Genomic DNA, 24,483 nt, shown 5'->3' with positions numbered 1-24,483 from the left:
GTGTCAAAGTTTATCTTAAGAAGCTATATTCTAAAACAGATGGAGCAGTACTGAAGAAATCAATTAACACGGTGATGATTGTTTGACTTATTCAGGAAAAAAAAGTTAAACGACGGATTTTTGCAAATAAATATAGATATTCTTAATGGTATAAAAGATAAGGCTAAAAAATAAAATAAAGAAACCCTAAAATCTACCGTTGAAAACTCAAATTTGGACCCATAACCGTAATTACAACCGAAGGATGTGCCTGCAAATCCGGTATGATTCTCTGACACAAGCCATTAAAAGGATCAATGGGTATCATGAAAAACGCATCAGTATTTCCCGAGATCCGGCGAACTGTTTCTGACCAACCAAATTGTCGACATCAATGCTGCACTTCTTGCATGTATGTAGGTACAGTTACACACGAGATCAGTCATTCAACAACGTGTTCCAATTGCATGCCGAGGGAGAAAAACAACACCGTTATCTTTCGTGACCATAAAGTTGCAAGGGCACCATTGGTTCAATGTTGTTCTTTTATAAAAGGTTTTTTTTTTCTTGTTTGTCTAGGTAGTGCAAGTTTTTTCAAGCCCCCGATCAGTTTCTAGTTTCTACCCCCAACCTAACATATTACCAATCTACTCTATTGTTGTGTAATTTCTCGAACAATAGTTAGAGATGTTACTGGTGCACGATCTTCCTTTATCAATAATATAAAAAAGAAACCACAATGTTCGCTATCATGGTTTAGAAATTCCGATATTAATCAAAGAAGCATAAACACTATAAACAATTGATGTGATAGTAGGTCATCATGGATCCGGTTTTCTCGAAATCGGTGATTTAGAGGTGGAACTAGGTGGACGATTATCCTCACGTCCCATTGGAGAGGGCATCAAAACGACCCTTGAGGAAGGTGGCAATGGGGCCATTGTGGACTCTGGTGATTGTGGCAACCATCCAACAACGCCATCGGTAAGTCATGGTGAGGTGGCGAAGGTTGTGGCGTGGTGTGCATGCAGCGTCGATGGTCCAGTTGGCGACGGTGGCTTGATAGTCTCTAGCAACATGTTGGAGGGAGGAGGCAAGTCTAATCGATAACAAGGATGAGCCAACGGGTGGTGGAATGAGGAGGCATTGACTAGCGATGAGCAGTTTTTCACGAGTGGAGAGACTCGGTGGGCCCAATGATGGTATTGTCTTGGTATTAGCAAACAAGAGCTTGATGCGGAGTACAGGTTGGGGGCAAGGATTGTCGATTGTGTCTTCTTTGCTGATTACGTCTCTAAGACATGCTAAAGTCATGTGGTTGTGCTTATGGCTCCAGCGTCCACACGCTCATGTTCATGTCGTTAGTTTCAGGGCCTCCTTCATTTTTACCGTCTACTTATCTATGGCGCGGTTGCCAACTCCGGTGATAGTGTGGATTGCGATAACAAGATCTAAGGTAACAATAGTGTCCAACCAACATTGGTGATGCTTATGAGTGCCGCAAACCTTACTATAGACGATGTCTCAACACACTACATTATTCTTGTGCCTTGAGTGAATTCTCTAAGTGAAAACCTATTTCTAGATATCTGGAGTAGCGACAATGATATCCTACACGTCATTATCTTCTTGAATGCATCACATTGGAGATCCCTTGTTGGCGCGGCTCCTTTCTAGCATTGTCTTCGTCGGATTGTCTTGCATGGTATAGTATGTCACGCTCAGAAATTCCTCACACGAATTTCTAAACTTAATTGTGTATTAAAATCCCTGTCTAGGACCAGCCAGGGTACACAAAAAGACAATGTTGAGTACATAACCATCGTTCTTAGAAACAACTGAAAATAACACTTATTCTAATGAAAATACAGCGGAAAGAAAGGTAGACTAGCTCCAGCGGGTACGGCTTCAGTCCACAGGCAAAGTTTCGACGGCAGACCAGCTCACTCTTGAGAGTCACCTTCATCGGATTCCACTTCTAACTCTGGAGGAGGAAATTGGGCAAGGCTGAGTACAAACCACCGTACTCAACAAGTAGCATGGAAAAGAGGGTAATAAATGATGCATAAGGATCATCAAGGACGGACTAGGGTTAGTTGCAATAAATCAGCATTTAAATAAATAATAGAGATTAAATTGAATAAAGGTAATTAAATACATAAAATGGTAAGTAAATAACAGTTGTAAAATACCACAACACTATCCAACGTTACACCACGTTGCGACAGGCTAAACCACTACTCAACGTTACACCACGTTGCAGTAGTCCCAAGTGAAAACCAGTTTACTCAGGTCATTAAAGGTTCACTAATCACAGTGAAGCTGGGAGTCCGCCCGTAACCATGGGCACGGCTATTCAAATAGATTATACTCTGATCAGAGGTGTACTACTGTACCCACAAGACACGACTCCACTACACTTGAATGTGCGCCGACATACCACCATGGCATACCGAAAATGAGACTATGATAGGACCCGTCACATAACCCTCCCTATTTAATCGCACCACACTTCAGGTTTCATCCCCTCCTTTACACCAAGTCGGGCAGTCCCCTCTTATGCCTTGGTAGATCCGGAAGCAGCAGAGGCTTTCGTTACACCACGATTGCCCGTCCATACTCCATCACGCCTACCCTTGCCTTGGTACGTCAAATAGTTCAAAGCCATGCTCCAGATCCCACCTTACCCATTCAGCATGTGGTTAGCACTTAATTACTTCCAGGGTTTCCCGTGAATTGCCATGGGTGCGACTCTCAAAACCATGCACCCACATCCCACCATTATCAATATTTTAGTTGCCATTAACCCGATCCGGGTAATGAATCATTATTACAGCTATTCTGAGCTAAACATGATTATGAAATGATCCCATGAGCTACTTGATCTAAGCACGGGCTAAGCATTAACCTAGGCCTAACTCTAGTCAAGTTACCCCTGGTCTAGCATGAATAAAGCTGGATAATCAACGGTAATAATAAGGATTACCCGAGAAATAAATACAGTAAATACTTTAATTAAAACAATGCATATTTAAATAAATAAAGCGGGGGATTTGCAATAATAGGTTCAATATGATCAAAGATGAGTGCCACTTGCCTTGCTCTGGCCCTTGGGGTATTTCGGCGATGATCTCGAAGTAAACCGGCTCTTCGGTGGGGTCCGAATCTAAGCGACAAAACATAAAAATAAATAAAACAGGTACAAACTCTACTGAAACAGTAAATAAAGTATTTTTAATGGATTCTTGATAATTTTATGAATTTAATGAAATTTGAATGGGCCTAAACGAAGACTAGATGAATTACTTATGAATTTTACAAGTTTTCTGGGTTTTTTAACTAAATAGAAAAGTCCTAAATCAATTATTGCGCAATTAATAGGGCTGTTGACGTCAGCGAGAAGAGAAAGAGGGCGGCGCCGACAGGTGGGGTCCACCTGTCAATGAGGGGGAGAGGGGAGGAGAGGCTAACTGGCGGGCCCGAGGGGAGGAGAGGGGGGTCGGCCGACCAGCGGGCCCGGCCGAGAGGGAGAGGCTGGCAGGTGGGACCCACCGGCCGGTGAGAGGGAAATAGAGAGGGGGAGGAGAGCGTGGCTGGCGGCGAACAACTCGAGCGGCGCGGCGGCGGCAGCGCGACTCGGCGGGGGCGACGACGGCGGGCGCGGCGACGACGACGCGACCGGCGGCAACGGCGTGGGACGGCGGCCGGCGGTGGATGCGGCGCACCGCGGCGGCACGACAGGAACGCCGGGTGGCTCGGGGAGGCGACGACGGCGCGATGAGTGCGGCGGTGCGGCGACGCTCCGACGATGGCGGGATCACGTCGGCGTTGTTGAGGCGAGGGTGATGGCGGGCGGAGAGGCAGCGGCGATGGCCGGAGCACACACGCGCGCGGTGGCGGCGACGGTTTCGGCGGCGTCGCGCGGAGAGGAAAAGGGAGAGGAGGAGGAAAGCGGCGACGACTCACCGGCGACGAGGACGGCGACGGCAAGTCGGCGAGACGGCGTTTCACGGGGTGACGGCCGGCGATGAGGGTGGCGAGGCGCGAGCGGCGAGATCGACTGCGGCGGCGGAGGAGGAGGGCGCGGCGGCGGTTCGGGCGAACGGAGAAAGGGCGGCGGCGGCGCTCATGCGAGGGGGTTTTATAGGGGAGGAGGCGCCGGCTAGGGCGGGACGGCCGTTGGAGACCGGGTCAGCCACGGCAACGGATCCGGCGTCGGCCGTTGCGCGGCGGTTGCAGTGGCGGCGGAGTCCGGTTCGACCCCGGCGCGGCGCGGACCTGGCGTGGGCGCGAGCAGGCGGGCTGTGCTAGGCCGAGCGGCGGCCCACGAGGGAGGGAGGAGACGCGCGCGTGGGAGAGGGAGGCCGGTCGGCTGGGCCGGCCCTGGAGGAGGATGGGAGCTGGGCCGGCTCGGCTGGGCCGGCCCGAGGAGGAGGGAAGGAAAAAGAAAAGGGAGAAGGAAAAGGAAAAAGAAGAGAGGAAGGAAAATTGGACTTCGGCCCAATTTGAGAAGGGAGAGAAAAAGAAAAGACAAAGAAGGGAAAAAGGAAAGCTCACTTTTGCCGAATTTTAAATTAATTTGTTTGGCCAAATTTTATACTTCTGCAATTTGAGTTTAAATCCTGTTAATCGATTCGCGAACCTCGATTTAATTAAATTAGTTTCTTTAGAGGGATTTTTCTTGAGTTGAATAAGCCAATTATTATTTACGAATTTCCTTTACGAATTTAGGCTTGGGATAAAACTCCGGGTGTGACATAGTAGCGGCAACATCTAGAGTTCTAGACAAATAATTGATCTACAAATTACAACTCACTTCCTCTTTGACATTAACTTCTGTATGGGTCCATGTTAGTCATTGTCGATGATGTAACGAAATTCGATTGACATAGTGATTGACCGTTGATTTCAGAGATTATGTTTTTTAGTTTGAGTAAGACAATCACAATACAATTTGCAAAAACATTAGGAAACAATAGTTATCTAGATTCTTGGTAAATATGGCGATTATTACATATTAAGGCTAATTTTTAAAGCAGTTTTATTGCTTTTAATAAATCTACGATTTAGTATTTCATAGGTGTTGAACATATTGCCTCTGTAATAATTAGTTGTAGCTTCCTTGAAGTAAATCAATATCTAGAAAATAAGCTACTTATTAAAGTGCAGATTCAGCTTGTAAAGGTGGAGATTAAAACAAAATGTCCAAGTAGAAATAGGATTAGACCAAAGAGTCCCAGTAGGAGCACAATTTAAAGAGTTCACTACTGTTCTCGTAAAAATGTTTAATAGTCGAATGCTCCTTTGTAAAAAATATTAGTGCTACCAATATCCACTTGATTGCTGCTTTGAAATGCAGGAAATTTATAGGTTTCTTATAATTGGTTCACTTCATCTAAATTCCAACAAAATCCATCCACTTTAAAGGAGGACGGAAACTCCCGAATCTGATGTAGTGCCTTGCCAGTTCGTCAAAATGGTAAGAGGGTAACTTCACATTTAGAAGCGAAGACCATGGATTGACATGAATCTAACAGGGAGTAATAGGAATTTGAAAAAAAAACAGGGAGTAATAGGAGAAAAATGTTAGGAAAATGCTGGGGTTTGCTGTGAAGTTGTCATCCACACCATCTTTTCGGTTTTTTTTATGCTTATAAATCAAAGTTTAAATTTTTAACTTTAAATTTAAAATTAATTTTAGATTTTCATCATAGTTTATTTTTTAGTCTAGTCTTTTAGTAGACCGCTAGAAACACATATATATAAAATTTTTATTCATAAAATATTTTTTATTTATAAATATATCGTTTAAAAAGATGACCCATCGAATATAATACAACGAAATAGAATTGTTCAACCAGGACCATCTCACTCACTCACTCATCATCTTCTTTTAAGTTTATTTAATTTTTACATGAGATGTTTCGTTAGATTGGGCCACGACCAAATCCTCTTTGTTATCTAAATACTCCCTCCATATTTTTTTATATTTTTATATGACGTCGTTGACTTTTAGTCTACGTTTGACCATTCGTCTTATTCAAAAAATTATATAATTATTAATTATTTTATTATAATATAATTTATTATTATAGAAACTTTAATTATGCATTATAATTTACGTGATTCAAAAATTAACGGTGTCATAAATAAAAATATACGAAGGGAGTATGTATAATCACAAGCAGCACAAATGTGCTACTGCTATTTCGATAAGAGAATTTTAAAGGCACCCCAGTTTGCTCACCAATCCCACCCACCGTTCCATCACATTTTATTCCCAAACGCGTCAGCTCTCCACGAGTGTGCCACCGACTGGTGGGTCCCACCCACAGCACGCATAGGCGTAGCAAACGTTCTGGAACTCTGGACCACTGACGTGCGGGGCCCGCTCATAAAGCACCCGGATGGGATCTTATTATTCTTACCCACAGTTAATAAAATATTACTAAATCAGCAACGAAATGCCCTTTTCTTTTTTTTTATTTCTTTATTGTGTGTGTGTGTTCGGCGTCGTGAGGTGGTGCCACCGCTCATCGTCTCGGCACAGCTCGACTCGGCGGTATATATGGACGAGCAGTTTACTCGAGAAAGTCCAACCCTTCTTCCTCCATCCCGGCGCCAGGCCAGAGACTCTGTGGTGTGGCCCCTCCCCTCCCCTTCCCTTCGCCTCCACTCCGGCATTCCGCGCTCGAGATTGGGAGAGAGAGATGGCGCTCGTCCGGCGCCTGCGAGGCATCGCCCTCGCCGCCGCGGCGGTGGCTCTCATGGTGCAGGTGAGCACCACCTCCCGCCGATTCGACGGGTAGCGCCGCGCCGTTGGTGGTGCTAGTTTGGCCGTTTGGAGCGTGCGGGTGTTGTGTTGTGGGTGTGGGGGGTGGCGAGTGGCCTGGCCGCCGCCGGCCGAGGGGGCTTGGGTGTTTGTGTCGCGAGTCGCAGCTTCAAGTCTCAGCTGGGATTAGGGTGCTGCTTGCTTCCGGATTCGAACCCTTCGTGTCCCCGTCGGGAGTTGTTAGCTCCGTTTCGTTCCTAGTTTTCATGGCTGAAATTGTCGGGTTCGATCATATATTCCTATGGCGGGGTGTATTACTAGGTAGCTTTTCAGAGTTGTTGGAGCAATTTTACTGCCTGTTTTTTTACCGTGCTTTGTCGTTAGTGTGCATCTCCATTTGGATTGGTTAGAGTTTTGGAAGCATCCGAGATTCCATGTTTTCTGCAATGTTCGGCTAGTTTTACACTAGTAGTTTCTGACATGAAGGGTGGTCCTGGATCACGGTCTGGAACCATGTGTATTTTTGCCTCATTGGCATCGAAGCTATCGTCGCTACGTGTTTGAGAAACTAATTTGGTTCGTCTGAGTTGTCTGGGGTTCAATTGGGCTGTTTTGAGCCCACTTTTGCGTTTGTCTATTCGATTGTTACAGCATGGCGGTGCTTTCCTCTCCGTTGGGATGTTTGTTTTGGTTTCATATTGTCTTGAAATGTGTGCTGTTGCCACGTAGTAGATTGGGATTTTAGGTTTTATTGTATTGATGCTTGCGCTCAAATTTCTCAATTATCTCGTATTCTCGTTTGAAATTTGTTTTAAATTGGCCAGCTAAAATCGTGTAGTGAAAGCTGCATAATAATTCACAACTAGTTATATTTCCTAGGCCTGTTGATGTTTAAGGATGATTCTAGCACTTTCAAAACCTCAGGTTCAATATCGCACAATTTGAGCTTAAATCTTTTTTATTTTAAAAGTTTAGGCCATGTTACTGCTAGATGGACTGAGACCATAACTGGTTTACATCAATAAGCATATTGGATAGATGTAGTACGCATCAATACATGATGTTGAATGGTTTGTACTTTCCGTTTATCCATGTCTTGTCTAATTGTTGGACTTCAACAACACTGTTTGAACCACTTTTTCCTGTGATGCAGATTGTTTTTCTTGTGCCTCCCACAAGTGCTCAGCAATCTAATGGCACTTCAAGGTAATATGTCAAGACTGACTTGTATTCAACCAAGAGAAGGGTATCATGTTGTCATCACTTGATAACTCCTGCATTAGGCCTATATTTTCCTTGTTTTAAAATATAGGCGTGTAATGTGGTACCATATTCATTTTGCTGTTTTTGCTTCCTTAGGGTACCTGCAGAAGGATACTGTTCCATGTACGGTATTTGTGCCAAACGAAGTGATGGGAAGGTCTTGAACTGTGTGAATGCAACCAAAGCTGTTAAGGTGACAATTCAACGCTTGGTTTATGTGGTTGTGGTGCAAATATAACATAGAAGGAGAAACACCCTTCTGCTACTTTCTCTCCAGTCCTGTTATACAGAGATTTTAGCCAGGACCGCTATAGAGAAATTATAATACTTTTCCCTTATAATCTTTTCACAGAATATGTACAATCATGCCTATATGATTTATTTGTTTATGTAATGCTGCTATCTCTTTTCCAGCCAGACACTTTGTTTTCTACGAGGATTCAGAGTTTGTGCCCAACTATCACTGGTGATGTCTGTTGTACGGTAGATCAGTTTGACACATTACATCAACAGGTGCAACAGGTAACAGTCTACCTGATCATAATATGGACTGTGCACTTGAGCTAATATATCAATGGCTTACCGCATCAATGCATCATTATTTTATAGGAAATATGATCACCAAGGGAAGTAGTCTTAAAATGGCAGTTCAGGCACATTGATTGCATATAAAATAACCTTTAACATAATAACAGATGAATTTTCCATTGCATTCATTCCCCATGCATTTATTTGTCAAACAATTATTTAGTGAACCCAGAACGAGCCAAACATGAACCTAACCTATTAATGACATGTTTCTTTTGTTTTTTTATGAGATTTTTTATTGACTCAATAAACTCTGTTATTCATTCCAGTTATACTAATCAGTGACCGCTTATTAAATCTGATTTTGATCAAAGAACACATTTCAAGAAGTTTGTGGGAGCACGATCTAGGTTGACTTGTATCTAGCAGCAAATGAATCTCTGCCAACAATTTTTTATATCCTAATGGTTGTGATTTGATGTTGTTGGTCTTTGTTGAGCAATTCCCTATTCCTCATGTAATTCTTAGTAATCTATGGTATAATTAAATGGTTAAATTTTGAGCTTCTTTTCCTGTCAGTAATCCATTTGGTTGTATTCTAACAGACCATGTTCATTATTCTGCTGTGGAAATCGCTTTTTTTTTTCTTAAGAAATTTTATTTAAGTTGAATGTTTCATGTTTCTCACTATTCTATTTTGGTATTCTGATATATTCTTAATGAATGTTTTCCAAGTTGCACAAGTTGATTAATTTTTCAATGTCTAATTGTAGCATCTTCTTCACAATTTTCTATTATAAATGGCTATCCTCCAATAGAGCCAAATTGGTGGCAGCTGGTAACTTTATTTTTTTCTGCAGGCTATTCCATTTCTTGTTGGATGCCCGGCATGCTTGAGGAATTTCTTGAATCTCTTTTGTGAAATGTCTTGTTCCCCGAACCAAAGCCTCTTCATTAACGTGACTTCCGTAAAACAGGTCTCTCTTTTCTTATCAAACATTCTCGGCATTGCAGTATTATGAGATCGTCTGAGGACCTTGTTTCAATTTTTTTTGTCGCATATCATTTATTTCCATTTACATTGTAAACATATTCAAATGATATAGGGATAGATACTTTGCATCCTTATTGAAATTTACAAGCTATGCTGCTCTCTTTTATTTCAGGTTAATAACACTATGACTGTTAATGGCATAGATTACTATGTAACAAGCAACTATGGTGAAGAGCTATACAAATCCTGCAAGGATGTTAAGTTCGGTACACTGAACACACGGGCAATGGATTTCCTAGGTGGTGGTGCTAAAAATTACAAAGGTAAGAGGGTATACACTTGAGTACTTCTGTCCTGTTGCTTGTTAAAATTCCAAGTACTTGCCAGTTTGCAGCTCATTTCATGCTTCCTTCTCTTCTTTAAAACTCGATTTTGGCACTATTGGCTATGGACCCATGTATATTTGCGTTTTTAATTGATACCTTTAAGCTTTGGTACTGCCAGGTTGACAATAAACTGCAATCAGGATGCATATGTTATTAACAATGTAATGTGTCTTATTTACAACTACTGATTTCTATACTTCTATTGCAGATTGGTTTGCATTTCTTGGGCGCCAGGCCAACGTTAATGAGATTGGTTCACCTTATTTGATAACATTCCCATCCGATATTAGTGGTATGTCTTCAGTGAAGCCACTGAATGCTACAATTTATTCTTGTGGGGATCCATCTTTGGGCTGTTCTTGTGGTGATTGTCCCTCTTCTTCTGTTTGCACGGGATCCTTGTTGCCTCAGCTGAACACAGAAACCTCCTGCTCAGTTAAAATGGGTTCTCTTAAGGTACCTACTATCTTGCTATTGACATCTATGAACAAATGCAGAAGTCATCTAAGCCTAATATACCTTCCTTTCTAATTATTTTACAACGTTGCAGTGTTACTTTTGCTAGTAAGTAAAATAAATTATTACTGGTAGGTGAGGAGCAGAACTTCCTTGTTAATTGGTTTGGTACCTGTCAAGTGGTCTAGGCAAGTCATGTGGCTCAAACACATATGTGATACCAGTAGAATGAAAATGGACCGAACATGTTCTGCCATACTGATCAGTGATTATAGATGAATGTGTGTGGATTTCCGGAGTATCCAGAAACCTTTTTTTAAACCTGAAAGTGTCTACACCCCTTTACCATGGGCCTGTGGACGCATGGTAAAATTTAACTCTTGACTAATAGATGGTTATACATATTTTTCTTAAAACTTGTGCTATTATCTTAGGTGATAATAAATTAACTGGTTTCCATGTCTTCTAAATGTTACGCTGCACCTCATCTAGGATGGTCAGTTTTCAATTCGTATTTCTCTTACAGCTTGAAACATGCATGTTGTTGATCTTAAAACAATCAACTTTACTTTATGGATTTAAAATCTGGAAGCACAAATAATCTTGGGTTGTTAACCACAGTGATTTCTATTTTTACTTTTGGCTTTTCATCTTTAAAAATAAGTCTTTAAAAAATTCTGGATTTTCTTTGTCACCTATCCCTAACTGTCATTTATTTTGATATGTACAGGCCAAATGCTTGGACTTCTCACTGGTGGTTGTGTACCTTGTGTTATTGGGCATATTTTTATTTTGGGCATTTTTACACAGAACACGAAGAACAAAACCATTGAAAAATGCTGAAGATAAGCTCCACTCAAGCAACAATGGCAAGATTCCTGGTAGTTCCGCCCAGGTTCTTTTCTGTCATATTACTATCTAAGTTTAGACCTTGCTTATCAAACTATTTGTCTCTGGTTTCTCTTAGCATTTGCTTAGGTCTTCAATTCTCCAAAAGATGCTTGCATAGTTCCAAGATAGTACTTCAGTTTCCATTTGTTCTTAATCTGTTATGTGATTTGGTGGATCTCTTTTCATACCAGGTATCTGAAGTTGCATCCACTCCTGTCCAATCAGCCCATCCTTCTGTTATTCAAACTTACATGTCAACTTTCTTTAGGTTGGACAATGTTCACCAATTGTATTCAGATATATTATTGCTGGTGTTATTTACTGTATTAACCTGTTTAAAGTATTGCAGGAAGCATGGGATTTTTGTAGCTAAGCATCCTCTTCTTGTGTTATTTGTATCCTTGCTTGTCCCTACCCTATTATGCATTGGTCTAGTTCGTTTCAAGGTTGAAATACGACCAGAGAAGGTATATAGTTTATCATCCTCATTATTCTCATCGTAATTATAGTAATAACCCTTCTTTACTATTGCTGAATATCAACAATCATGCATAATAAAAATCTAAGAAGGTGCAACATCTATAATTAATATTTTGTTTTTTTATATTTAATGTTTGTTGGGTCAATTAGTTTGATGTTACACATATGCGTGGAAATTGAAGCATAAGAAATGAAACACAATATTAGATTGATTAATTCAATAGGTTAAAGGTCAGTACAAGATTTCCTGGTTGCAACTCACAAATATATAAATGGAAACAACTAATTTTATATCACTTTTATAATATGCAATTTTTTGGTCTGCAATTTTTTAAACATATTGTGGAATCAAGTATATTTTTGTATTCTCTATTTTTAGAGCCATTTTCAGTGCATCATTTTTTACCTTGCCAAAAGAACATGCAAAAGTTAGCCTTGCCCAAAGTAGTGTGACGAATACCTTACTAGAAATTAGCAAAAGAAAAGGAAAAACAAAGAGTAAATGTGTCAATGAAAGAGTACATACTTCAGCAGCTCTTATGATGGGATATCCTTAAGGCTATAACCGTGGCGTTGTTGTAAGTGATAAGTGTATATAGAAATATATCTAGTATCTGTCATCACTCCCGTTGAAGTCTAACAATTATTACAGCCATGGTACACAAGATGAATTGACATCAATAAGAACAATAAAAATCATGGTACAAAAGTTGAACTGACATCATTAAGAACTAAACATGTTCAGTGTAAATTTACATTTGTTGATTTATGATTTACGTTTTCCTTTATTTGCAGCTTTGGGTTAGTTCTGGAAGTCGGTCTGCTGATGAGAAGCAATATTTTGATAGTCATCTTGCACCATTCTATAGGATCGAGCAGGTCTTTTCATCTCTTGTGGATTTGCTTTGTTTTTAATTCAACATTACACTGTATTAACTTAGTTCCTGACTTCCTGCAAATAAAGTAACTAGTTTTCCTTTGTTGGCATCAATCTCTTATCCATGCTGTTTATGTCCTATTTTCATATGAGGGTGCATATTCTAAACTGTAAATTATGTTTCAATTATTTTCCTAACTGCAGCTTGTGTTAGCCACTTCTGAATCTGGTGGGTCTGAAGCTCCTACAATAGTAAATGACAACAATATGAAATTACTTTTTCAGATTCAGAAAAAGGTACTGTACCCTTATAGTAATATGAATCTATATTGCACCTAACCTTGTGGTTCTCATGTCTCTTTTAATTGCAAAGATTGATGATCTGCGTGCAAATTATTCCGGGTCAACAGTATCACTTGCTGACATCTGCTTAAAGCCGCTTGGTACAGACTGTGCTTCTCAAAGTGTTCTGCAGGTGATGATTTAATAGTATGATAGTACATACTGTCTAGTTTGTACATAGAAATCAACCTATTCTCTCTTGAATATACATAATCCTTTCTATCCCTTGTAATCTTATGCTTTCCAGTTACCACACAGAGATATTAAACTGATGATTTATTCATTGCAGTATTTCCAGCTGGATCCTAAAAAGTATGATGATTTGGGTATAGACCATGCTAAGTTTTGTTTTCAGGTAAATCTCTGGAATTGAAATCTCTACAGGTCCATCTTTTTCCGGTAAACTCAATTATAATCTCACTGAAATTAGACATGATAACTTATGTAAATTCAAATTTGTTTATCTTTTCCTATTTCAAGTAACAACATGAACTTTTAATAAAATATTGTTGCTTAAGTTATCAGGAAGATTCAATTCAATTTGGTCCAAACTACAAAAAGACAATATAAAGAAAACATGAATATAAGACAACCCTAGACTACCACTACAGTTGTATAATACCACAATTACCCTTACACATATGCTAGTGCACAAACTACTATCTTCAACTTTGATGATGGTGCATGCAGACACCACAAATAACATTGTTGGGATACTGGATATGATCTGCCAGTTGGTTGTAAATGGTTTCTCTAAATACTTTTAACGATTTTGTATTGCAGCATTATACTTCTGAAGAGAAATGTTTGAGTACTTTTCAGTCTCCTATTGATCCTAGTACCATATTAGGTGGTTTTGCAGGAAACAATTTTACTCAGGTAGTATGCCCTACACATTTCTGTTAAAATGTTTTCATGGATTTATTCTTCCTACACCCCGCTTCTTATCAACCTCCATTGTTGTCAGGCTTCTGCATTTGTAATAACATATCCTGTGAACAACAAGGTTGAGACAACAGGACAGGAGAATGGGAAAGCCATAGCTTGGGAAAGGGCGTATGTCAATCTCGTTAAGGTGAACAATTTCACTCGGTTTATAAGTTTATATCTCTGCTAGCAGCTCTCCTACAGTACTGATTCACCATTAACTGATTTCTATTCAAGTAAGCTCCCTACAATTTCTTAAAAGCAGATTCCATTACAGTACTTTTTAGCCAGGGGATTCCATTACTGTACTTGTCCCCACTGTCCCTGCGTAAAGAACAAACCTTGTTTGATCATTAGTAATGTTAACTATCCAAACCTTCACATTTCTGTGAAGCACATTAGAGAAAGTTGAGCATGCATGGCTAAACATATTCCGAAATTATGGCAATGTGAAGACATATGCTATGATTTTAAGAGTTTTAGCGACATAAATAGTTTGTGGGTTTGAGTGAGTTAACCTCCTAGATGCTTCGATCTAGTAAATGGTAATTGCCTGTCCACTCATGTCATTTGTATGGAAGTGACATAAGTTGCTGCTGAACTGAGTCTTCTCTATTATGATTTATAGCCTGTACTACTGTAGTATTTGCAATATTCTTATTGTACAGTTTTTTCACGTTCAGTATTTTGTAGATTCTTTTTATGACTTTAAGAAATAATAATCATGTTGTGATCATATCAAACAACGTACATCAAGAAAAAATGATTGTAATTTTTTTTTGCAGGAAGAAATACTGCCAATGGTACTAGCGCAGAATCTTACATTATCCTTCTCATCTGAGAGTTCTATCCAAGATGAATTAAACAGAGAAAGTACAGCTGATGCAATTACAATAGTGGTAAATACCTAACATATGCAAGACTCCACATTGTGGAACATATATAAGTTTCAGCTGTATTCTTATTTCGTACCCCTCTGGTTGAAATCAGATTAGCTATATTGTGATGTTTGCCTACATATCATTCACTCTTGGAGACCGTCCTTCTCATTTGCTGTCACTATTTATTTCATCAAAGGTATGAACGTGACACATTCAACTTCTTTTAATCATTCAGGCAGAAATTGGTTCATTATGCTTGCAGTATTTTAAGAACTATCTGAAATATTGTATTTATTTATTTCATCCGTTTCATATTATAAGTCACTTTGGGTTTGTCCTAAGTCAAACATCTTTAAGTTTAACCAAGTTTCTAGAAAGATGTAGTAACATTTACGACACCAAACTTGTTTCATTAAATCCACTATTGAATATATTTTTATAGTATATTTATCTTGTGTTGGAAATGTTGCTATATTTTTCTATTATTTTGATCAACCTTGAAGGGGTTTGACTTAGGACAAACCTAAAATGACTTATAATATGAAACAGACAGAGTACATTTTATAATTTGTGCTTTAGATACTAGTTTACATGTAAAAACTACCTGAAAACTCATCATATAACACAAGTTTGTGATACTTTACTATCCAAATATTTATTGTTCTACTGTACATTTGGATTTTACCAACAGTTAACAAGATTGATTCCAGGTACTTCTTGGCTTGTCTGGGGTTGTTCTGGTGATGCTTTCAGTTCTAGGATCAATGGGATTCTTCAGTGCAATTGGTGTGAAATCAACTCTAATCATAATGGAAGTAATTCCATTTCTAGTATTGGCTGTAAGTCTTCTATCTTGGTGCATTAATGTCTAATTTGTCACTAGTGCTCTTCAGTCCAATAACATGGTGGTTCCTTTATCTACTAAATCAAACAATAAAATCTATTATGCATAAACATTTGAGATGCAATAGAGCTACTACATCATGCTTTTATTGAATCATCTGCTACAGTTTGATTTCACATGATATTATGATGTTTACTTTGTGTTGACTATGATTAATAATATTTTATTTCAATGTTTGTGTTCTTCCGCATATTGAACTGCTACAGTTTGGTTTCACATGATGTTATCATGTTTAATTATTGTTGACTATTATTAATAATATTTGATTTCAATGTTTGCGTTCTTTGAATTGTTTGGTGTGGGGGTTTTTTGTTTATCTTTTTTAGGACCTTTTTACTTGTATCCACCATTTTTTTTCCTGAAAGAGATGTGGTGGTTGGTTAATAATACAGCTACTCAATTTGATATCTTGTTTGCTCAAAAGGTAGTTGCCAGATCATTGCACCAGTAGATAAACTGAGAGAAAGTTATGTGTGTTGGAACATGGACAACATTTCAGAGTTTGCAGTATTGTTGATAGTAAGATGCTAGATAACTAGATTGCTATTCGCTGCAAAGAAAAAAACCTTACTATTCTGATTGTGGTTAGGTCGGTGTGGACAACATGTGTATCCTTGTGCATGCTGTCAAACGCCAACCAGATGGCTTTGACTTGGAAGAACGGATAAGTACTGCACTGGTCGAAGTTGGACCATCCATTACATTGGCCAGTTTGGCTGAGGTTTTAGCTTTTGCTGTCAGTGCAATCAATCCAATGCCTGCCACCAGAGTATTTTCCATGTTCGCTGGTTAGTTTCCTTATGTTTCTTTCTTTTATCCTTACTTGGCCTTTTGAAGCTTATGTCAATCAACTGTGTCTCATGCAGCATTGGCGGTGCTTCTGGATTTCCTTCTCCAAGTTTCAGCCTTTGTGGCCCTCATTGTACTTGATTTCAGGAGGGCTCAAGATGGCAGGATTGATTGTGTGCCTTGTGCGAGGGTTAAATCGAATGTTGTTGCTTCTAATGGTAAGTAGCCTACAAAACCTTGAATTTGCAAAGCAACAAAAGGGGGAAGCTAGAAGCAGTAAATGTTTGGTAATTTAGTATTTTTAGTATTTTCTCTAATGGTCTACTTTTTAATGCATTAAAAACTTTAGGTGGTAATCACCAGGGGCTTCCATTGCTTGCACGATACATGAAGGTAAACGCTTTACATTTTGTTCACCAGAGCAAATGCTGCTATTCTTATCTTCCTATTTCAGTTTTTACCTTTTATCCATGTTTTAGATTCTCAAGATTTTCTTGTCTTCATTGATAAACTTATGCTGCTCCGTTTTCCTGTAGGATGTCCATGCACCAATTCTTGGTTATCGGGCAGTGAAGTTTATTGTGATTGCTGTGTTCGTAGGATTTTCATTTGCAAGCATAGTAAGTTCTACTGTTTTGTGCTCAGAGGATCATGGTTATTGATTATTGCTGCTAATAAGTAGTATTTTCTATTAAGTAGTTCAAATCAGGTGAAAATATGCATTATAAGTAGCAATTGAGTTCACTTAATCGAAGTTCTCTCATAAAAGTGGGATTGGAGATTTGCAATTCTGTATTTCTTAGAAAACTTGGATATGCATGTTCTTTGTCTAGTTGGATGTTGCAAATTCACTAATTAAGATCTGGACCAAATGAATGGACGAGATAAAATGTAGCCTTGCAGCTTTTTGGAAAGGATGCCCTCATGGGCATATTATCTACTTAGGGAAAAATGAGAGCACATAGGACAAAGCCGTTCTTTATGGCTCTGCAATCATCTGCCTATTTCCTAATCCTTTCATTGCTCTAGGCATTTTCATTATAGTTGAACTTTATAATCATCTCTCCTCTTGTTGATACAAATATCTGTATTTCTTCTGTGTGCTCCACTGCTCCCAAAAAGTTATGTTATTGCTCACTTTTAGTGTTCCACCTGCTTAATAGGCATTGTCTACTAGACTGCAACCAGGATTGGAGCAGAAAATTGTTCTACCACGAGATTCCTATTTACAGGTTTGCTTCTGCACCTATTCTGTTGACGATTCTTTGTGGCTCTCCAATCATCTGCCTATTTCAGAATAATTCTCACTATAATATTGGCAGAATTATTTTGATGATCTTGCAACATACATGAAAGTTGGCCCACCACTATATTTTATCGTGAAGAACTTCAATTATAGGTAAACTTTTTTCATGAGAAGTACTGCAATTTTTTTTCTGTATGTTATTTTAGAACATGTATCTTCCCAAATAATTTAGTTTTTTTTGCAAATTCGCCACTGTCTTTTTCTATATTCTAATGATGCCACTAGAATGTTTTTTTTTTTCAATTTTCCTGTGGCAGTTTTGCAATGATGATTCAAATAGTGATAAATTTGCAATTGCCCCAATAATTTAAGGAAATAGTCAATCATTGTTACTCTACTGTTGCTCTAGTTTCTTCAGTTCACATATATTTGTTAAAGTAGGATGGGATATTAAATACTACAACTCTTCTCTTTAGATTTGCACAGCATTGTGCCTTCCCCCCCATCCATTCTTCAACTCTTCTCTTTAGATTTCTTTAGAAATGATTAGAGTTCAAAAATTAATTAAGTTACCATGTTTTTGTATAAGCTATTTTGTTAAGCTCTTCTGAGTTTCATGACTACATAATGATAAACTGAAATCAGTATTTGAGTTGGTTCCTAATTTGCTTTATATTGTTTGCAGCTCTTTATCGGAACATACAAACCAGATATGTTCAATCAACCAGTGTAATTCAAATTCTCTTCTAAACGAGGTATGCAATTGGTTATGTTTTGATACAGTCCTTTTTCAGTATGAAATTATACCACCAGAATGATGGATCTGGTAGTTCAGTCTAGTTGCGTGATGCATTTTAGAGATGATCAGATGAGTAATCTTACTACAAGGTTTTCAGCTCCTGGTGCAAGCTGATATCTTACTTAATGTAGTTCTATTGAGCATTGGGTGTGACAGATCATCAATGATTGGAAGTACCACATTTTATATAACATGGTTATTAAAACAATGCAGATTGCAAAACAATCATTATCTCCCGAGACAAGTTACATTGCTAAACCTGCTGCTTCATGGCTCGATGATTTCCTAATATGGATGTCTCCTGAAGCATTTGGATGCTGTCGGAAATTTGTTAATGGAAGTTATTGCCCACCAGATGATCAGGTTCAAGATTTCTTTCTTTATTATTTTAGGGGAGTAATACATCCATGTATTAGTTGGAACAAAACCAACCTACTCCTTGTCTCGTTTAGATATCAATAGTCGGGATGACCCAATAATGCTAATGATTTTTCTGCACTTTGTAGTCTATTGTATGGTGTGTAAGAGTTCAAAATCTAATTTGCAGGCTCCATGCTGTCAACATGATCAAGACTCAAGCTCATGTAGTTCAAGTGGAGCATGCAATAATTGTACAACGGTAATATGCTCTGATCAATTAATTATAGGTTGCAATATTATGTACTGTTTTATCCTATTATGTGTAATGGATGCAATTTGTAGGCACAATCCACACACGGTTACATTTTTTTTAATTAAGAAGGAATCATGTCTGATCTACTTTGCATGCTATTTCTCAGTGCTTCCTACGATCAGACTTGCACAATGGACGCCCATCCACTACTCAATTCGAAGAGAAACTTCCATGGTTTCTCGATGCACTTCCATCAAGTGATTGTTCTAAGGGTGGGAAAGGAGCCTATTCTACAAGTTTGGACCTTAACGGTGTGTACTATATGCAATAATCTGGCTTATTATTACTCTGCCTTTGAGGTTTTTGCATATAATCTATATGATGTAAACGGATTTTAGTTGATTGAAGTACAGTGTAATATGTCCTTTGAACATGCTTGCGACCCTATTTCTTTGTCAGGGTACGAAAGTGGCATTATAAAAGCATCAGCATTTCGAACATACCATACTCCCCTCAATAAACAGGTAATTCATTAAAAATGCCGTGCAAGCTGCCATATTATCATTGGTTCGCCCCTTCAACATTGTCAAATGTAAGTAATATGTGCTCTCTACCTTTTTCCCTTTCCAGAGTGATTATGTTAATTCAATGAAAGCTGCACGGGATTTCAGCTCTAAAATGTCCAGAGATTTACAGGTACTTCCCTTTAACTGTTTCATATGAAAGGATGGCTATCAATTGATGTATATAAAGAACTAATTCAAATATCATTTTATTTATAGTTAGCTACAGAATGTTACAATTGTCTGTTTTCTTGATGCACCTTTTCCTTTGACCTAGAATTATATTGTGCGCTTTTGACCCTGAAATTGTTGCATACACCAGAGGAGTAAGTTTCCTCTGTATATGGATACTCAATAGAATATTAACCAACCACTGGGTCATGCTGATTATTTTGGTGTACTTCTGAGAAAATTATGCCTAAAATTGAAATTAAATGATGGCAGTTACGATCTATTTCAAGAGTTGCATCCTTTTGCATGTCTTTGGAAAGAAATTTCAAGTGTTGCAAGTTTATGATATGATCTTTATCTTTTTCAACCGAGTTGATTGTACTGAGCTTTTGCTTGTATAACACACTAACGTTTTCAATATGTATATATTTGCTGTGCAGATGCAAATTTTCCCATATTCAGTATTTTATATATTTTTTGAGCAATACCTGGGCGTATGGAAGATGGCTATCATGAACATATGTGTTTGCCTTGGTTAGTTACTAAATACTAGATCTATCTCAGTTTGTTGTACTTTTATGAGTGTCTGATAAAGTCGTTCTTTGTGCAACAAAAATTGACAGGTACAGTGTTTGTTGTTTGCTTCATAGTCACAAGCAGGTCAGAGTCATCCTTGAAAACCTAGCACTAAATGTTTTCTGTTGCTCTTCAATCAGCCTGATTTGATAATTGATTCTTCTTGTTGATTTCAGTTTGTGGGCTTCGATAATCATTTTAGTAGTGCTGGCCATGATAGTTCTGGACTTGATGGTATGTCAAAATTCATAGTGAATTAGCTATCTGTAATTAATAAAAACGTGCTAAGGTAGAAGTTGCTTTCAAAATGAAGTAGGTTCATCTTGTGATTTGGTATCCTGACTAGCTCTTTTAAGAATGGATCTTATCAACTAGCTTAACTTGGACTACCAAAATTGTAGGATTCATTCAAATATTAGTGAAAGTAGTGTACATAACATCAATGCACCAGTTAAATTGATTCTACTATGTGGAATAATAGTGCCGAGGTATTAAAGAAAACCCACAAATCTCATGTGAAGGCACCCTACATTGCTTGGTGGCATTCCTGACCTATGTTTACTGGTTTTCTGTATATGTAAATCTAGTGTTTTGTGTTAGGGAGTTGCAGAACTTTTAGAAGTCAGTAACCATACGTCTCATTGTAGTTTTCTATTTCTAAACATTTCTGAAAAGTCACTTTCAGATGTCAAATTATTTCTGTTGCATTGTTCAACTAGAAAATACTAACATGAGTTTCAAATTTCTTCCATATGATCACTCAAAAAATAATTCTTCCATATTATTGGCAGGGAGTAATGGCTATCCTCGGCATTCAGCTCAATGCAATTTCTGTTGTAAACCTTGTTATGTCAATAGGAATTGCTGTTGAATTCTGTGTTCATATCACACATGCCTTCATGGTAGGTTCATTGCAAATTCCAGTTCTAAAAAGTATGCTACTCCCATATTTATGATTCTGTGTTTATTGGAAAATTTTGTCCTTAGTAAGATGCTTTATTTTTCTTGATGTATTTCTGTGCTTAGTTTTGTTTGGAAGAAAATATTTGGAATTTGGCAGAGAACCAAGTACCACACTAAGCCCACTTTTACAGGAACTGTTAGTGGGTGCACTTGTAATAAGCTTGAAGCCTTTAGCTCCTTGGCACTTGGATTTTGTACCATTGTACACACTTCAGTTTGATTTCACTGTCTATGACACTGAAGCATCTTAAATTATAAGACAATCCTACTGGCACTAAAAAACCCATTTATACCCCAATAAAGTAGAACATGTAAATAGGTATGAGTATATTTCGCTGTATTGGCTGTTTTTTTCCATGTCATTCTTACACCCTTTATGGCATTCTCTGAGATACAGATAGGCACTGGGAATAGAGAAAACCGTGCAAGGCAGTCTCTATCTACAATGGGGGCTTCTGTATTCAGGTTAGCCCTCTAGTTCCTGCTTATAATGTGGAGAGAACAGGGCAATTTTACCATCCTTGATAAAGTATCTCTATATACCAAAATTTATACTCAAAATTTTGTATTTTTTTACCTCGAGATACCAAATTTTACACTAGAAAAATGTGGTACTCGCAGCACTTTCTTAAGGATGGTAAAATTGCTCTTAATCACCATAAGCTCAATCATCTGAAGTTTTTCAGATTTTACTGCTTGATTGTTTGAATTCTGGGCTTTGATGAGATTATAATACATATATATGCCTATATATATACACCTTTAACCATTTCATTTCCAATGTAACTTTTGCGTATGTATATTTTGAAATGTGTAAATAACCTAGCATTGGAGTCTAATTTCAGTAGTTCTGTTTTTGCATCTGGTATGATGGTTATGTTATTTATAGCTTTATATTATATTGATCCCACATGTGCCTTGATATTACAGCGGAATCACCTTGACCAAACTTGTTGGAGTTATTGTCCTACGTTTTGCAAAATCCGAAGTTTTTGTGGTATCTACATCTGAACCAACAGTTCTTGACACTGTATTTGGATTAGAGCTTAGTTTAAAGCATCTCTATTTTATCCATATGATTACAGGTATACTATTTCCAAATGTACTTGGCGCTTGTCATAATAGGCTTTCTGCATGGCCTAATCTTCTTGCCGGTTAGCATCTGAATCACCCATCGTCTTTTATTGTTTGCACGTGATAACATAAAACAGTTTCATAACTTGAATTGCTTGTTTCAGGTTGTTCTTAGTTTATGTGGCCCCCATTCAAAGGTGATGAGGCCAATCGAACACAGTCAACCTTCAGGTTCGTCCGAGTAAAGTTGATAAACAGGAGAATTCGCTCGATTGAACATCAGTGCATCAGATATGGATCCATGGAAATCGGTATTTCTGGGACTCAGACTATCCATGTTACCACGTAGTCATCTCTCTCCTGATGCGGAGTAGCAGTGCAGTGTACAGTACTTCTAGAGGTGGAAGTCATTTTTATTGTTATACCTAGTTTCATAGGAAAAGGTTGTAAATTAGTTAAGCTCAGTTTACAGAACTACTACTAGATTAGATAGAATTTCCACATGGAAAAGGGGATTCAGCGGGGTGGCCCATTGTGTAGCTTATTCCCAGCAGCAGTTTGAGCTGGTTCGTTCGTTCGGTGCATCTGTGACTTGCGTTGTAACGAGAACCAGAGAACACAAATGAGTTTGAGAGATGCTTAGCTTTTTATGGATTCACGCGTTCTGTAGCAGTGCGATGTACAAACTTTTTTTTTTTTTGGTACCATACAAACTTGTTGCTTTGGTCCATCACAACCGTCACCAATGGGGGTAACTGTGTTCGCAGTTACTTGTGTTTTTTTAGGCCAGAGGAATTCTGGAGTAACTTAACTAAGGGCTTGGTTGGTTTGGAGAAATTTTAACTCTATGTTTTTACTATTTAAAAATGCAGTCGTTCGTTCACCTCTTCATCCTATGTCATGCAAAAAACTATCGCTTACAACAACTAGAAAAATCGCTTACAAGTAGAAAAATACGAAGTGTTTTTTTTAAAAAAACATTTCTTTTCTGTGGCTTGTGCAGTTCTTTATCAGTTGTATCGACCATTTATTTTCTCTCGATGGATCTGTGCAGCCCATATCGTGAGTATATTGTTAATAGGTAAAAATAAAGAATAGAAATACGCGTACCTAATACTACTAGACTGGAGCGGATGTGAAATTTACCTTGTTTACCCTTTGCAACTTGTAGGAAAGAATTTTTCTTTGGTTTCTTATATTTTATTCATATAATCCGGATGATATTTATTAAAATTATTTCATGGGACTCCAATTTTTTTTTCTCCAAAACAAATGAGCCCTAAATTCTACGACAATCATATAAACTCCATATGTTTCCAAGGAGCCCCCGGTATTCTGTCCGGTGTTACATCCCCACCTCAAGCCTGTCAGTCATCGCTTTTCAAAATGAGGTCGTAGTAATTCAGGACTGTCAATGGGCTCAACGATTGAGTAATTTTATTCTCGAATTTTATCCAGTGGTTGATGTCAAACAATCTGCTTATGTGTAAACCAAAAGCCACATTTTTGACGGTGTTTTTCATGATCTAAAAGCAAAGACTAGAAAATATCACGATAAAAAAACTAAAATCAACACAAATTTAAGATTTAAATTTTAAATTTTGGCTCGTAAGTATAAGCACAAATGAAAATATTGGGGCTCAAGTATTTTGACTGGAAACTCTCCATCCATCCCAAAATATAATCATTTCTAATATTTAAATTTTATGTCATAATATAAACATTTTCATATATTGATTTATATAGTTTCAGTCATTCCAATGATTCAAAAGCTAATCGGATGCTTAGAAAATAATTCTAATAAATTCGAAATTTAAAAATTAACCGCTAAAGCGACTAAGAGAATCTTTTCACAGGTTAGCCTATCCTAAATAATGTAGAAGCAAAAATTGTAAATAATCTTGAAGCAGAATTGCCATACAGTGTACTTGAACCTTTAGTAGTACTTTATTCGTTTTATTCGTTTCATAATGTAAGATGTTTAACTTTTTTACTTGTAATGTTTAACC

The 24,483-nt window shown here is 38.1% G+C and overlaps 1 protein-coding gene across 1 annotated transcript; it reads left to right on the top strand.

The window, feature by feature from the left end:
- Positions 1–6,616: 6,616 nt before the first annotated feature.
- Positions 6,617–23,287, top strand: LOC102723045 (NPC intracellular cholesterol transporter 1-like). The gene is made up of 39 exons (XM_006652582.3): positions 6,617–6,755; positions 7,905–7,957; positions 8,111–8,207; positions 8,429–8,536; positions 9,403–9,519; positions 9,709–9,859; positions 10,131–10,378; positions 11,109–11,273; positions 11,461–11,537; positions 11,619–11,736; positions 12,545–12,628; positions 12,831–12,923; positions 13,000–13,101; positions 13,258–13,323; positions 13,752–13,847; positions 13,936–14,043; positions 14,681–14,794; positions 14,886–14,972; positions 15,487–15,615; positions 16,270–16,468; positions 16,547–16,687; positions 16,819–16,862; positions 17,006–17,089; positions 17,633–17,701; positions 17,792–17,868; positions 18,401–18,470; positions 18,728–18,877; positions 19,062–19,133; positions 19,294–19,438; positions 19,587–19,651; positions 19,758–19,823; positions 20,302–20,395; positions 20,485–20,521; positions 20,614–20,671; positions 21,229–21,339; positions 21,798–21,865; positions 22,331–22,397; positions 22,486–22,554; positions 22,639–23,287. Exons 1-39 carry the CDS (start codon positions 6,690–6,692, stop codon positions 22,717–22,719), a joined length of 3,846 nt encoding a protein of 1,281 aa, XP_006652645.2. The 5' UTR covers positions 6,617–6,689; the 3' UTR covers positions 22,720–23,287.
- The last annotated feature ends 1,196 nt before the right edge of the window (positions 23,288–24,483 follow it).

This window comes from Oryza brachyantha, chromosome 4 (assembly GCF_000231095.2).
Source record: "Oryza brachyantha chromosome 4, ObraRS2, whole genome shotgun sequence".
Classification (NCBI taxonomy): Eukaryota; Viridiplantae; Streptophyta; class Magnoliopsida; order Poales; family Poaceae; genus Oryza; species Oryza brachyantha.
The sequence above is the reverse complement of the archived record's forward strand: the minus strand, read 5'-3'. Positions and strand labels throughout refer to the sequence as shown.

Bases quoted from the DNA above. Each gene is read 5' to 3' on its own strand.
- LOC102723045 (XM_006652582.3), top strand. From the start codon at position 6,690: ATGGCGCTCGTCCGGCGCCTGCGAGGCATCGCCCTCGCCGCCGCGGCG. The intron at 14,795-14,885 runs GTAAATACCTAA...GGTTGAAATCAG, and splicing joins CTGATGCAATTACAATAGTG to ATTAGCTATATTGTGATGTT. The intron at 16,469-16,546 runs GTTAGTTTCCTT...TGTCTCATGCAG, and splicing joins AGTATTTTCCATGTTCGCTG to CATTGGCGGTGCTTCTGGAT.